Raw genomic sequence first — 15,882 nt, 5'->3', positions numbered from 1 at the left:
GATTGCACTTGGCCAGAGCTAGGGCAAGTATCCTTACGAGTTTTTTTTCGCTAGTTCAGTTGGTGAAGTTTGAAAATAGTAAAGCAAAGGGATGGGAACCATTTAGCTGGGTCAGATTCAGATCAGGAAACATGAGTTAGGATATTAGTTAGTGATGTAGTTCGCAACTGAGAAAGACAAATGGAACAAGGATTGAAAAACATCCAGAAAAGGAGACTGACGGGGTTGAGCTGATGTGCTTTAAGGCAAGGAGTATTGAAAACAAAGCAGAGGAACTAAGGGCACAGATAGACACATGGCAGCAGGATACCATTGCTATAATGGAAACCTAGCTAAAGCAGGAAACAAATTGACAGCTCAATATCCCTGGTTGTAGAGTTTCATATACGATAGAGTGGGTAACAATAAAGGAAAGAATTGGAAATGGGTAACAATATAGGAAGCAGTATTGATTAAAGAATCAATTACATTTTGAGAAGAGATGGTTTACTAAGCAGGTTAACGAATGAGGCTTATTAGGTTGAGCCTAGGAATAGAAAAAGGGGCAGACACACAACTAAGAGTACACTACAAAACCCCAGATAGTAAGAGGGAGATAGAAGAACATATATGCAGAAAAAATTCTGCTTGTAGGATTAAGTGGGCAATAATGGTAGCAAACATTAACTGTCCAATATCAACTGGGTTTTCACAATAGAAGGGACATTGAGGGTGAAAAATTCATGTACTGTGTCCAGTAACCTTTTTTTTAAAACAGTACATGACAAGCCCAATGAGAGGCGAGGCAATGAAGATGAGCAAGTGGTTGAAGTGACAATGGACAACCATTATCAGGAATAGAGGCCACAAGTCAGTTAGATTTAGTATTATTATGGAAGAGTACAGAGATAAATCATGAACAAAAATTTAAAACTGGAGGAAGGCAAACTTAAAAAAAAACAGAAGTCATTTGGCTGAGGTGGATTGGACAGGACTGATCAGGAGTTATCAGTGATAACCTCGTGGGAGGCACCAAAAAGTGAGATCCTCAGGGCTCAAAGCAGATATGTCCCCTCCGAAAACAAGAATGGTACTGCCAAATCCAAACCCCCATGGTTATCTGGAAAAATACAGGGGAAGATTAAACTGGAAAAGAAAGCTTATGATGGTCACAAAAAACTCAACACTGCAGGTTCATGACAGGAGTTTAGAAGGTACAGGAATCAGGTAAAGAAAGAAAGAAGCAAATCAAAGAGACGTCATGAAAAAATATTAGCAAGCTTAGGAAAACTGCAAGATTTTTTACCAGTACATAAAGTACAAAAGGATGGTTAGAGAAAAAGTGGGATCCATCAGAAATGAAGAGGGGAACTTGCGTGAAGATGCAGAGTATTATGAGAAGAGTTTTAAATACAGTTTTTGTCTCTGCAGTCATAAAGGGAAGGGATGATGTGGATATAGTAATCCAAGAGGAGCAGTGTGAAATATTGGACAAAATAATCAGAATGAGAGAGGAAGTGTTAGAGGAGTTGGAATCCTTGAAAAGGGATAAGTCACCAGGGCTGGATGGTTGTTCCTTCGCATATTGAAGGAAGTCAGGGAGGAAATAGCAGATGCTCTGAGGATTATTTTCCAATCTTCACTATATACAGGGAAGGTGCTGGAGGAACTGGAGGATTACCTGACTTGTCTGCTTGCTTAGATGTAAAAGGTATAGAGAATGAAGAATAGACCATTATTTCCACTATCTTAAATCAATACTTATCCCTCAGTCAAATTCAGGAAACAGCTACCTGATCACTATCATATTACTGCTGTGGATGTTGCCTGGGTGCAGTTTGGCTGCTCTGGTTCCTGCATCATAACAATGAATACACTACAAAATCACCTCATTGACTGAGAATGAGTCAATTTCAAACTTTTTCACTTTTGAATTAAAGTATGGTGCTCACTGAGTGGCCATTTTCTGACCTTTGATTTGATTTGGTTTATTGTCATGACATGTACCTAAGGAAAGTGAAAAGCTTAGTTTTGCAAGTGGTACAGGCAGATCATAGCATGTAAGGACACACAGATCATGGAGTGTTCAGACAGAGTGAGGCATACAATGTTACACTGCACAGAAGGTACTCAAAACAATGTCAACATTAGCAAGATCGATGTTATTTGAAATTAGAGAGTTCCATTCAGCAGTCTAAACAAGCTGTTCTTGAACCTGTTGGTGCATTCATTCAAACTTCAGTATCTTCTGTCTGATGGAAGACATTGGAAGAGAGCATTATTGAGGTGGGAGGGGTCCTCTGATGTTGACAGCCTTTCCATGGCATTGAAATAGAATCCATGGATGGGAGGTTGGCTTCCTTGATGGTCTGGGCTGTGCACACAACTTTCTGTAGTTTCTTATGGTCCTGGGCAGAGCAGTTGCTATACCAGGCCGTTACGCACCTGGATAGAATGCTTTCTATGGTGCATCTGTAAAATTTAGTGCGGGTCCTTATGGATATGTCAAAATTCCTAAGCCACCTGAGGAAGAAGAGGCATTGTTGTGTCTTCTTGACTGTCGTGTCTATGTGGAAGGTCCTCGACAGATTGTTGGTTATTGTCACTTCGAGGAACTTGATGCTCTCAACCCTGTCCACCTTTGCTCCAATGATGTAGATGGGGGCATGTCCTCCTGCTTTCTTCCTGAAGTCAATGATCAGTTCTTCTGTTTTGCTAAAGTTGAGCAAGAGGTTGTTACCACTGCACTACGTCACCAAGCCTTCTATCTCCTTCCTGTATTCTGACTCATTGTTGTTTGATATCTGTCCTACCATAGTGGTATCGTCAACAATCTTGTAGATGGCACTCATTTTGATTTCGCTGCTCATTGGGTGCTGCCTGAATTGCTGTGCTCTTCCAGCACCACTGATCCAGAATCTGGCTTTGTAAGGAGTCTAGTACCAATTCCTGAGAAATCATCAACCCAATGTCAGGTTGGACAACATTCATGCATGCTTAGGAAATGGACAATAGCCCGAAAAATGTTTCTTATTCTATGCCTGGAAAGCAGACACAAAGTCCAACTTCTCCAGGAATGGTATGAGTTCAGAGAGGGCATGAGGGAAAATAGGTAAGAGACTATAGAAAAACACAGGATTAGAGCTAAGGTAGCAGAGAAAAGCAGCAAAGACAAATGAATGGATAGTGACTGTCATTGTGACAAAGAATTTGTGCATTCCTTTGACTCTTCAACATTAAGGTGAAGATGAAAAGAAAGAAAGTTTTAAACAAATGGTTAATTGTGCAGAATAGAAATGAGAGTTAACATGACTGATGGCTACTCTTCAAGTGAACAATGAGGCTCAAAGCTGCTTTCTTGATATGAACTAACCAGATCATCGAAATATCAAATGTACATCAGATATGCATAAGTCTTCAGTCTTTGGACTAGAATTATCCCTATCCTCAGAAGAAAGGCTAAGATCAGATAGATCAGAGGTTTCACTGGAGAGACACATCAAAGTTGAAGTTGTTGTATAGGGTATTTGTTCTGAAAGTGTTAATGTTAGACATAGGATTAAATTGTACTAAGTTTGATGATGTCATATCACCTTTGGTGTGGAAACCAGGTAAACAGTTCTGGATCTCATTGGGAAGATATGTCTCAGCTATGCCTCCCAGTAGACCTGGTAAAAGTGTCTAACTAGCTTGAACTTATACCTAATAGCTTTCATGGACTACGCTGCACCTTGTTAAGAGTCTCTTCTTGTTAAGACTCATTGATTTTTATTCTTCTATCATTGTAAAACTAAAAGACCTTTCGATCGAGACAGGGAAAGAGGAATGGTGGCAGCCTTCTTCTACACAAAAATATCACAGATGTGGGAGAATGTTGAACAGATTGGATCTGCAGAAATACCAGTGGAATGGAAGGGTCAAATCTAAGCAGCTAGCAGCTTTAACATGCAAATATGACTTGAGGGAAGAGTTTCTTCAAAGGTGAACTGGAGGAAATAGAGTAACAAGGAGATATATGGATGTGTGTTCTGAGAGGTCCAAGCAAGTGAATAAAGATGCCTTGCCTGTGACTGAGACAATTGGGAAGTAGAGAGGCATGAATAATATGGTCTGGTTGAGGAGGAGACTGTGAATATGGACATCCACGTTTATATCAGAGGAAAAGATTTAACGAGGACAAGGTATGGAAATGACAGAGGTGTGGTCAAGGTGCAATTTAAAAAACAACACATGCCACCAACATTCAGCTGTCATATTGCAAAGAGTGAGCGAGGAGGAGACAGAGGATATGTGGGGCAGAACTCAAAGGAGTGCATGAAGTTGGTGAGGATGAGGATTTTATAGAAGGTGTGGAAATGGGTGAGGTGTTTGTAAGAGAAAAAGATATGACAGAAGTAGGAAGAAAGGCTAAAGAGTGAATTGATAATCTAACACAGCAACAGTTTAGGTTGAGACACTGTTGGAAAGATATAGGCAAGGTATGAGGGTGAATTGAGCTTAGTCAAAGTCAGGACATCTATGTAAAAGTCCACAATAAATTACTGAGCAAGGTTTTCATTTGTGAATGAATTGGCACTCTGCAGGAAAATGTGGAGAGCTGAGTTGATTATTAACCATGCAGACCCTAAAAGATACTGGTCGGTAGAACAAGTTGGGCAGCTTGATTGCACCCCCCTCCACCCCCCACTAGCTGAGGATGGCCCTTAGAAGAAGGTACCTGGAGACTCATTCCTAGTTTCCCTGAGCTGATTAAAAACTAAATACATTGCTGTGAAACAGGCATCATATGAAGGCCATGGTAAGGTTCCTTTCTTGAAGTGAGTGAACCAATTAACTTCTTATGACTCGCTGAAAGCTTTCATGGTTATTTTTCTTAATTCTAATCAAGAAATTACTTTATCGACTTTACTCGAAGAACATGCCATGATTAGAGCTCATTAACTTAGGATTGCCAGTCCCATGCCAGAACCACTAGTCTAGAACATCCTACAGATGGCAGAGACTCAATTATTGCTAAGTTCCCATCCATTATATGTTTCTGTGGATTCAGGGCTTGTTGCATAATATATCCACCTATAAATTGATAGGTTTCCTATGAAGTAATGCAATTGGGGTAAGTATTTGACATAATCTAAGTTCTTTCACTTGTACCCTTGCAGCATTGGGTCACCTGTACAATTTGACCATTCAGCATTCCTGAGAGCCCAAGAGGAATCACATGTTGCAAAACTGTAATAGGACACCTGCAAAAGCCAAGATCTTCTAAATCCTCATAGTTAGGACTGGTGCCTCTGCTGTATTTTTGCAGATTGGGGCAGCAACCCACAATATACAAATCCTGGGATTTATCTGCCCAACCGAACCTCCAAATGTACTATGGACTCACAAATCAAATGTACATCAACTGTTTGGACAAAATGGGAAAGTGCAAGGGTTAACTTGATTTCAAACCCCACATCTTTGATTCCGGTTTATCATCCGTGCTGAAAACATGCAAATTAATTTGAGAGCCACTGAACTTTCAGCACGCAAAGGGCTCATATTATTAACTGCAACATAATATAGAAGGTTGACTTGTGGAAATGCAATTAACATTTTCGTGATCGCAATGGCATTTTAATACAGCAGTGGCTGTTGTCAGAAAAACTGTGGAAAGGAAAATGTACAGGTAGCAGAGAGAAAATGATGTCCACAGATACTGGATCATTAGAAAATTTGCATGGGTTTAAGTAACCATTAAAAAAAATGTTAATTCAAAGTGTGGTGCATTAATACTATCTATTTCTAACAAAATACTAGCCACAGGAAGCTCCAGTAGCCAAAAAAGTAAAAGACCCCTTGATATGTATCCTATCAAGTATAGTGCTATTGATTTGAGTGATTCAGTGTTTGCAAATGATTATTGGGAGTTCTAAAGCAGTTGGCAAATATGCAAAATGATAATGGCATTTATATAAATGATTTGGATATAAAAATAGGAGGTATAGTTAGTAAGTTTGTAGATGACACCAAAATTGGAGGTGTAGTGGTCAGTGAAGAAGGTTACCTCAGATTACAATGGGATTTTGATCAGATGGGCCAATGGGCTGAGAAGTTTAATTTAGATAAATGCGAGGTGCTGCATTTTGGAAAAGCAAATCTTAGCAGGACTTATACACTTAATGGTAAGGGAGCGATGCTGAACAAAGAGACCTTGGAGTGAAGGTTCATAGCTCCTTGAATGTTGAGTCACAGGTAAGTAAGATAGTGAAGAAGGCGTTTGCTATGCTTTCCTTTCCTGATCAGAGTATTGAGTACAGGAGTTGGGAGGTCATGTTGAGGCTGTACAGGACATTAGTTAGACTACTTTTGGAATATTGCATGCAATTATGATCTCCTTCCTATCAGAAGATTGTTGTGAAACTTGAAAGGGTTCAGAAAAGATTTATAAGGATGTTACCAGAGTTGGAGGATGTGAGCTATAGGGAGATGTTAAGTAGGCTGGGGCTGTTTTCCCTGGGGTGTCGAAGACTGAGGGGTGACCTTATGGAGGTTTATAGAACCATGAGGGATGGGGATAGGGTAAGTAGACAAGGTCTTTTCCCTCGTGTGGTGGAATCCAGAACCAGAGAGCGTAGATTTAGGGTGAGAGGGGAAAGACATAAAAAGGACTTAAGGACTTTTTCATGCAAAGAGTGATGCATGATGAATGAGCTGCCAGAGGAAGTGGTGGAGGCTGGTACAATTGCAACAGTTAAAAGGCATCTGGATGGGTATATGAATAGGAAGGGTTAAGAGGGATATGGACTAAGTGCTGGCAAATGGGACTAGATTAGGTTGGGATATTTGGCCGGCATGGACGAGTTGGACCGAAGGATCTGTTGCCTTGCTGTATATCTCTATGATGCTATGACTCGATTTGCTGTTCGGTGGTTAGGATCCAGAAGTACTAAGGGAAATCATAAGGATGTAGTGCCACAGTTATTACTGTATGTGAATAAGTCCCAGTTGTGATAATAAGCAGCAGTTTCCAAATAGAAAATATCATCTTGGTTGGGAAGACTTCAGCTACCCCAATTATTTGGTTAATATTCTGTGAATTAACCAAATTCAATTTAGGCCCTCTTTGGTTTGTTCTCATACTGCTAACCAAAAAGAAAATCTGTCTGCATGCGTCACCATACTACGCTTCAATGATGTTATTAATATAGGACCTACTAAAGTTGTTCACACGAATATACCAAATTATTTTTGAGGAAGAAGTGTCACAGACTAATTGGAGAAATAATACATTAACTCATTCAAGTAACAATGTGGTTGGTTCATTTTACAGGTTACCTTATGAATTCATCCAAGCCTTGACATAATGATTGCCACTGACTATTCCAGACATGGGTGAAGTTTATACAGATCCTCATTACACCATCAGAGACGTAAACTGTATCTAAAACATTTAACATAAGTATTGACAAACAATGCTCCTTGTTAAATCTTTTGACCTGTGATTTTTTTTCTGATTTCTTCCACCTACTTTTTATTTGCAATCTCTGCAATATGACCGCACATGACTGTTACCAAGATGAACTATATAATGGGTATCAGTGAGTGACTTCCATCGTATCAATGTTTTAAGAAACCTTGTAGCTATCAAGCTGACAATCATATCAAACATAAGCTATTTCATGTTAAACAGCATTTGTTTCAGTCACATAAGCAGAGTATTGCCAGAAGAGGCTGTATCATACTGACCAGTCTCAATAATAAAGTTCCTTTTCACATCCCAAAACAATTCATCAGTGCTATCTACTTAACATGAAGTAGTTAAAAGATCAACCATTATCTTTAAGACATAATGCAAACATATGTACATCTCATAAACTGCTCCTCATTATCCTGTCTTGTTAGGTAATGGTTTATCTGTTGTGCTTTTAGATGTCAGATCAGTACCTCATTCATACTTATAGAACCTTTGTTTTAGTCTGGTGCCGTTACGATAAGAATTGTTTGTTTTTCATGGATTTCTTTGTCATATAGTAAAAATGATTTAATTATTGAATGAATCAGATCAAATTACTACTGGACAGTGAGGATGTTAGAGCTGAAACATGCCTCTTAGTCAGAATTTGTCCTGCTGAGCTTTCTGGAAATGGTTAAAAGGCTCAGTTGAAAAATACCTCGGCATCTACTCACCAAAAGCCTCATCCGTATCACCTGCTTTTGTGGTAGACATGTTGCAGCTGGGACTGTGGATAAGAAAAGCAGGCCATCAGATAAGGGGCTTTATTTCTGGCCTAACATACAGGGCCAACTAAAATAATCAGTACAACTCTACTCCATGGAACGATGGAGGCTGGCATGCAAGCTGTGAACTGATATAGGGTGGGGGAGGGAAAATAATAGACCATAATAATTAATCAGAACTTACCTGTGGCAGATTCACGGCATGTTAATCACAGCATCTCCCAGCAACTGTACTCTATGGGCTAGCAGAGCTCTTAATGATTGCCCTCCAGCAATATTCCTTCCATCAGCAATATTCAAGAGATGTCTGTGATTCATTCAGGCTCGGGCACTTCAGCATGGGAGCTGCTGATTTGAAGTGAGGTCCGCGCTTCGATACAGCTACAATGGGATGGGTCCAGGGTCCAGATGGGAGGAGGTCTCTAAGTACCCGGAAGAGCCTGCTCTTTTGCTGTGGTAAGTCATTAACAAACAGTGTTGCTTTCCGACTGTCATATTATGAATGCATTTATCCCTCGAGTGCCACTAAGTCATTCGGTTTTTTTGGTGATATATTATTTAGTCACTGCACAGGATAAATGATAAAACACTGACCTATGGCAGGCCATTTTGCAGGAGCTTGTTTTAAAAACGATCACTATTATTAAGAGGAGTGTCTGAAAGAAGCTGTCTGTCTGTGCTGTACCATACATTATTTTTTCGGAGTCAAATTTGAAAAGAAGCAGGCAGTTCTAGGAGGGGTGACAGAGTCACTGCTATGTGTTTTGATGCCTGGCTTTCCAAAACAGCAGCTTGTTCACACAGTACATCGTAACTGTAATTGGATTGCATCCCTGTTCCTGGATTCCAGGCAATATCAGTTTAACCCCTTCAAGCCCATTCATTCATCAATTTGTCAAAGCCACTTTTTTTTAAACAGTAGTTTGTTAGGCTGGAGAACAATAAATTATTTATTTCACTGGTGTTTATTAATAGAAATCACATTTTAAGGTAAAGTAGACACACATAATTATTCTTAATTTTCACATAGTTCACATGTTCTGCATTTCAGAAACAAGGACATATGTTACTAATCATTTGAGTGCTGCGAACATCACAAAGTCCCTTACTGCAAAGTCACAAAATAAACACATGCTGTTCAAACTGAGGCGGTATTCTTCCTGGCTTAATTTCTCAAGTCAGATCTAAATTCTCCTCCTTCACTCTTTCACCTTAAAAATGTCTTTCCAACCTGGTCCACTGATGGTGCCATTCATAGTTCCTGCTTAAAAGAGAACTTGCTTCCATGTGACAAAAATTCACTTTTCCCAGAGTGCTTTCTGTAGAGTTCCTACATTGTCGTCACAGGCCACTTAGCCCATCAAGTCCACACTGGCCCTCCAAAGAGCATCCCACTCAGATATTTACGCCCCCAACACCCCTCATCCTATTCCTGTAACACTGCATTTCCCAGAAGTATGACACTGATATATTTCAACTTCATATATATAATTGCATCTCTACAGTTAAGATTACAATCAAGAGGAAAATTGTTTGTGGTTACTTCTTTGAATGTTTTACTTTAATAAAAAGGCAGAGTTGGTCCAGAACAATGACTTAATTCCAGCATTCGTTTGAAAGTAGGTAACTGCAGACCTCCTGTTGTGTCTGATGTTAGAGTAATAAGTAAGGTACACATTTAGTGCCACTAGCTTTGTTTTCAGTTCAGAGGAATCGCAGTTCAGAACACATCGGGTTTAAAACTAGAGAGAAGTTCCTCTCTTAGAAGAGCTTGGGGCAGTTCAAGGAACCAAGAAATCACCTCAGCAGAAAGGTCAGAAGTCACACACAACTAGATTATAGTCCAATACGTTTATTGGAATTCACAAACCTTCGGAGCACTACTCCTTCGTCAGTTTTAGTGACTACTGGCACTAACTAAACTAAACAAGGTGAGTTATCAATGCAGGATTCATTCTGGTTGAGCAGTATCATCAACTAGGATCATAATAAATAGGGGTGCTTAACTGAGATTTGAATTCATGGAGTATTGGGGAGGTTGTGTTTCTTCCAAAGAAGCAGGTATGTGGTGATTCGGCACATATAACATTGCTTTCACAATGGCTTCGAATGTTGCTAAGACATTTTTGTGCAAGTAGAAGACATAACAGTGGATTATCTGAAATCTTTAACCAAAGCTGAACAGAGAGTTGGCAGATATTTTGGAAGGTACAAATAAAAGCAGGATCTGAGATGTTTGAAGTGATTACCCAAAGTTTAGAATTAGAAGGGAACCCAGAAATTCAGATGACATAGCTAGAAATAGCCAAAATTCAGTTAGAAATAAAATAAAATGACTGAGGGAAAAGGGAGAGCAAGCGATTGAAAAGATTTGATTTAAAAAGAAGAAAAGAAAACAGAAATAGGAAGGGAGCAAAAGAGGAACAAAGAGTAGTGAAATGAGAAGGGAAGAGTAATGGAAAGACCCTTGATGGAAAAAAGATCATAAAATGGAAAGAGGTAAAGAAAAAGGACAGGTAAACAGAAATTAAAAAGCTTGAAGTCTAGAGAGGTCAAAAATCCAACGGCATGATCAGTAAGGAAGTAAAGAAAAGAGTAGCTGCATATTTAAGGATAAAGGTTTGATTTATCAAACTATGTTTCATATTGGGTTTCATTTGTCTAGTTGTACTATCAACATGATCAGAAAACCCTTTTACATAAACATTATGTTGCTTCAAACAAAAGGTACACAGAACTTGGCATGGTATTATAACACATTGACACCTCTCGGCCAGTGCCCGAGAACAGTTTAACCTTCATGGGAGGACAAAAGGTCATGAGAGTAAAAAACTAGCAATACAGAATAAAACCCATTATAGTCAACAATTATTTTTAAAAGTCTTGATTAAAGATCTTAATCAACTAGCTGGTACAGCAATGAAGATGTGAATCTTCCAACCACTGACTGAAGTGGGCAAGGGCAAGAACATTGAGAGACTGGCACAGTTACCTGTCATTGAGAGCAAAAGCTCACAATTCCGACCAAGTGTTGAACAGTGAGACAGGATTCTTGCTAGTGAGTGGTTAGCGGTCTATTCACACCCATTGGTATGCATTAACATGCTCATCATTTTGTTATCCTGTTTCATTGACATGTTATTTCCATTCTCTTAACTATTGCAAAGAAATTACATGGAGATAATTCTCAACATCAGGAAAGTGAGAACAGTACTCTGATAAATCCAGCTCACTGTTTGTTTCTCTCGACTTCTAGACACCAATATCTCAGGGCATTCTCCATGGACAGCGACCGCATGCAGTACCCACCCACCCCACTCCCCCTACCAAACCAACAGGATCTCCAGGTCCCTGTTGGCAAAGGGGGGTGTCAATTACCTTCTGTCTAGGGCAAATGAAACAAATTCTGCAAGGCAGTTCTGGTCTACCGGTGTATGACTGGGTGCATGGCTGAACTTTAAAAATGACACTTGTGCCAGAATCCCTAGGAGGTGCCAGCAGTGACCACCTGCAGGAAGTGAATTGCGGGGCACCTTAAGGGCATGGTGCAGAGTTAATGAGGGAAGATGGCGTTAAACAACTCACTCAGGCTCGGCGAGGGAACCTTCCTTAAACGTTACTTGGCCAATTTCTGGTAAAAGTGCAGTTAAGTTGCTGAACTAATAATCTGGAAACTGGAGTCAAATCTTTTATAGCAGCTGGGGAATTAAAGCTCAGTTAATTGAATGAATCTTGAATAAAAGGTAGTATTAATAATGGGTGGCCATGAAATCTGCAGATTGTCATCAAAAATCATCTGATTTAAAGGTGGCCTTTACAGGAGGAAATCCATTATCCTTACCTGGTGTGGCAAAGTGCCTTCAAGAATGGCTGAGCAAGCCTTTTAGTTACACCAATCTGCTATGACAAACAAGAATCATTGTGGAACATCGATTCCTGTGGATGGAGACGTAGTTTTACTTCTCAAGGGCATTTAGGGATGGGTATTAAACACTGTCCTCACCAATGATGACCACTTCCTGTAGGGAATTAATATAAGTTTATTTTGCACCATATAATTTCACGTTTACAAGAATGATTTGACTACCGTGGTTAAATTTGTGCATTTGAAAAGACTGTGCTGGTTTTCGTTCAGAATCACAGAGCTATTACTCTGTAGAGGAAGCCATTCAGCACATTGGCGGCATGGTGGCTCAGTGGTTAGCATTGCTGTCTCACAGCACCAGTGTCCACAGTTCAATTCCTGCCTTGGGTGACTGTCTGTGTCAAGTTTGTACATTCTCTCCATGTCTGTATGGGTTTCCTCTGGATGCTCTGGTTTCCTCCCAAAATCCAAAGATGTGCAGGCCAGGTGAATTGGCCATGCTAAATTCCCTGTAGTGTTAGGTGCATTAGTCGGGGTAAATGTAGGGTTGCTCTTTGGAGGGCCAGTATGGACTTGTTGGGCCGAAGGGCCTGTTTCCTTACTGTAGGTATTCTAAATATTGTGTCATCATCGATATTCTGTGAAGGTGGTGTTTTGAAGCCATGAGTGCTGGGCTCCTGGCACCTTGTCTGCCATCCCATTACTTCCTCCAGTCTGTTTTGGTGAGACTACTTCTGAAGCTGGCAATTGGGGTGGTTGTTCAGGGCAATCAAAGTGTGCTTTTTGACACGTGTGTTGAGTTTTAATGCCTGTGGTGCTTTGCTGAGGCTGCAGCCCTACAGATGGAGGAAGATGGCTCTCTAACTGCAGAGCTGAGTGGATTGCTAGGGCAGGTGGGAAGGAGGTTCCTACGATATCATCTTTAATTCCTCCCCTCGACATGGGCACAGCTGAAACCACATGCTTCAAAGGGCTCTGTAGTGATCGGAACCCAGTGGACCTTGTTGACTGTGAGGCTGTTGATTGGGGTTGTTAACCTCGGCCAATCAGAAAAGACTTGGTTGATCAATATAACCAGAAGGTGAGGGGGTAGTTAGGGCCGACTGCCTGCCCCTTTTCCGTGGTTACGTTAGAGCCCGGGTGTCTCTGGAGAAGGAGCACGCGGTGTCCACCAACACCCTTGAGCTATTCAGGGAGGGGTGGGCACCGCAGTGAGTGGAGTGCATTATTTCCTCCTTCAACTCTATTTTGATTTAATCCCTATCCTCCCCTTCACTGTTTTGATCACATAGCATTGCCCTTTGATGTGAAGGGCACTGCTTGTCACTGGCCACTCGGGTGTTTTCCTATCTTCCTGGTGGTGAAAATTGAATAAAGATTCGTGCACTTTGTGTCTTTCACTGTGTCTCACACCTGCACACACACACCATGGGTGCTGGGGAAAAAATAAGCACTACCGCACTAAGAAAAAAAAAGAAAAAAAATAAATAAATAGGAGATTCACAGGAAAAAAAACAGAGTCCAACTCTATTTTGATTTAGAACATAGAACATAGAACATAGAAGAATACAGCGCAGTACAGGCCCTTGGGCCCTCGATGTTGCGCCGATCCAACTTAATCCCTCCCCTCCCCTTCACTGTTTGATCACACAGCATTGTCCTTCGATGTGAAGGGCACTGCTTGTCACTGGCCACTCGGGTGTTTTCCTATTTTCCTGGTGGTGAAAATTGAATAAAGATTTGTGCACTTTGTGTCTTTCACTGTGTCTCACACGTATACACACACACCATGGGTGCTGGGGAAAAAATAAGCACTACCGCACTTAGGTGTTTGTGTGGGGGTTAAAATTTTAAAAATATATAACGAGAAGGTGAGGGGGTAGTTAGGGCCGACTGCCTGCCCCTCTTCCGTGGTTACGTTAGAGCCTGGGTGTCTCTGGAGAAGGAGCACGCGGTGTCCACCAACACCCTTGAGCTATTCAGGGAGAGGTGGGCACCGCAGTGAGTGGAGTGCATTATTTCCCCCTTCAACTCTATTTTGACTTAATCCCTCCCCTCCCCTTCACTGTTTGATCACACAGCATTGTCCTTCGATGTCAAGGGCACTGCTTGTCACTGGCCACTCGGGTGTTTCTTTACTTCCTGGTGGTGGAAACTGAATAAAGATTCGTGCACCTTGTGTCCTTCACTGTGTCTCACACCTGCACACACACAACATGGGTGCTGGGGGAAAATAAGCACTCCTGCAGTTGGGTGGCAGTGTGGGGGCAAAGAAAAACAGATGGTAACAGGTCAAGGCAGTGGGCCGTGGAGGGGGTTTTTAGGGCCGATTGCCTGCCCCTCTTCCACAGTTACGTTCGAGCCTGGGAGTCCCTGGCGAAGGAGCACACGGTGTCCACCAACATCCTTGAGCTGTTCAGGGAGAGCTGGGCACCACAGGGAGTGAAGTGGTTTATTTCCCCCTCCAACTCTATTTTGATTTAATCCTCGCCCTCCCTTTCACTTTTTTGATCACGTAGCATTGCCCTCTGAGAAGTGAATTGCTTGTCACTGGCCATTCTGCTGTTTCCTTTCTTCTTGGTGGTGGGAAATGAATAAAAATTTGTACACCTGTTTTTCTTCACTGTGTCCTACACCTGCACACAAGCGACATGGGTGCTGGGAATGAATAAACATTACCGCTGTGAGGCAGTAGTGTGGTGGCTTTTTAAAAAAAGCAAAAAAAGTATAACCAGAAGGTTAAAATATCCTCCGTTCAAGCCAGTGTATTGTACACAAGTAAATAAAAGGGTGACTTGGTGATAAGATACCAGCCTCTGTGCAGTTATTTCAGCTCTTCCCTCCACAGTGACAGGCTGACACCTGTGTCTATGTTTTAATGTTACAAAGTCTTCTGTAATAATGTCCATTGTGAGATGTCCTCCCATTCTCCTACCTATACTGATAGCAACCACCTCTCCTGGTGGGCTGCTGGGCTCCCAGCACCTTGCACATTCATATTGGCCATCCTGACTGTTCACCCCAAAATGGTTTATGGAGGTGGTTCCTGAACTGGTTGCTTCAAGAATTTCAGCCACGATCCCATCATGTACGCATCTTGACCCCAAACCAGAATTCGGTCCAACATAAAGGCTGGGGACCTTGAAATCACAATCCAGTCAATTATACTTCAAATACCATTTTAACATGTAAGATTTGACTTTGTGTTTAAATCTTTCCTTTTTTTGGAATGCAGTAAAAAAACTGTTCAATTCTATAAGCAAATCGGAGCAGGACTTATACACTTAATGGTAAGGTCCTAGGGAGTGTTGCTGAACAAAGAGACCTTGGAGTGCAGTTCCTTGAAAGTAGAGTCGCAGGTAGATAGGATAGTGAAGAAGGTGTTTGGTATGCTTTCCTTTACTGGTCAGAGCATTGAGTATAGGTGTTCGGAGGTCATGTTGTGGCTGTACAGGACATTGGTGAGGCCACATTTGGAATATTGTGTGCAAATGTGGTTGTGAAACGTGAAAGGGTTCAGAAAAGATTTATAAGGATGCTGCCAGGGTTGGAGGATTTGAGCTATAGGGAGAGGCTGAGTAGGCTGGGGCTGTTTTCCCTGGAGCATTGGAGTCTGAGGGGGTCTCCTTATAGAGGTGTATAAAATCATGAGGGGCATGGATCGGGTAAATAGACAAGGTATTTTCCCTGGGGTGGGAGAGTCCAGAAGGTTTAGGGTGAGAGGGAAAAGATATAAAAGGGTGCTAAGGGGGCAACCTTTTCACACAGGGGGTGGTACATGTGTGGAATGAGCTGCCAGAGGAAGTGGTGGAGGCTGG

General features: G+C 41.3%; 1 protein-coding gene across 1 annotated transcript in view; it reads right to left on the bottom strand.

Annotated features, from left to right (window-relative positions):
* The window catches only part of samd14 (sterile alpha motif domain containing 14), a 190,002-nt gene extending 181,529 nt beyond the window's left edge, over positions 1-8,473 (bottom strand). The window contains exons 1-2 of the mRNA XM_043675132.1: positions 8,384-8,473; positions 8,149-8,201 (exon numbers count right to left, since the gene is read on the bottom strand). Of these exons, the coding sequence (XP_043531067.1) occupies positions 8,149-8,188 (40 nt within the window). The 5' untranslated portion in view covers positions 8,189-8,201; positions 8,384-8,473. The remainder of the gene's footprint in view (positions 1-8,148; positions 8,202-8,383) is intronic.
* Positions 8,474-15,882: the final 7,409 nt, after the last annotated feature.

This window comes from Chiloscyllium plagiosum, chromosome 33 (genome assembly GCF_004010195.1).
Source record: "Chiloscyllium plagiosum isolate BGI_BamShark_2017 chromosome 33, ASM401019v2, whole genome shotgun sequence".
In the NCBI taxonomy this organism is placed as follows: domain Eukaryota; kingdom Metazoa; phylum Chordata; class Chondrichthyes; order Orectolobiformes; family Hemiscylliidae; genus Chiloscyllium; species Chiloscyllium plagiosum.
The sequence above is the reverse complement of the archived record's forward strand: the minus strand, read 5'-3'. Positions and strand labels throughout refer to the sequence as shown.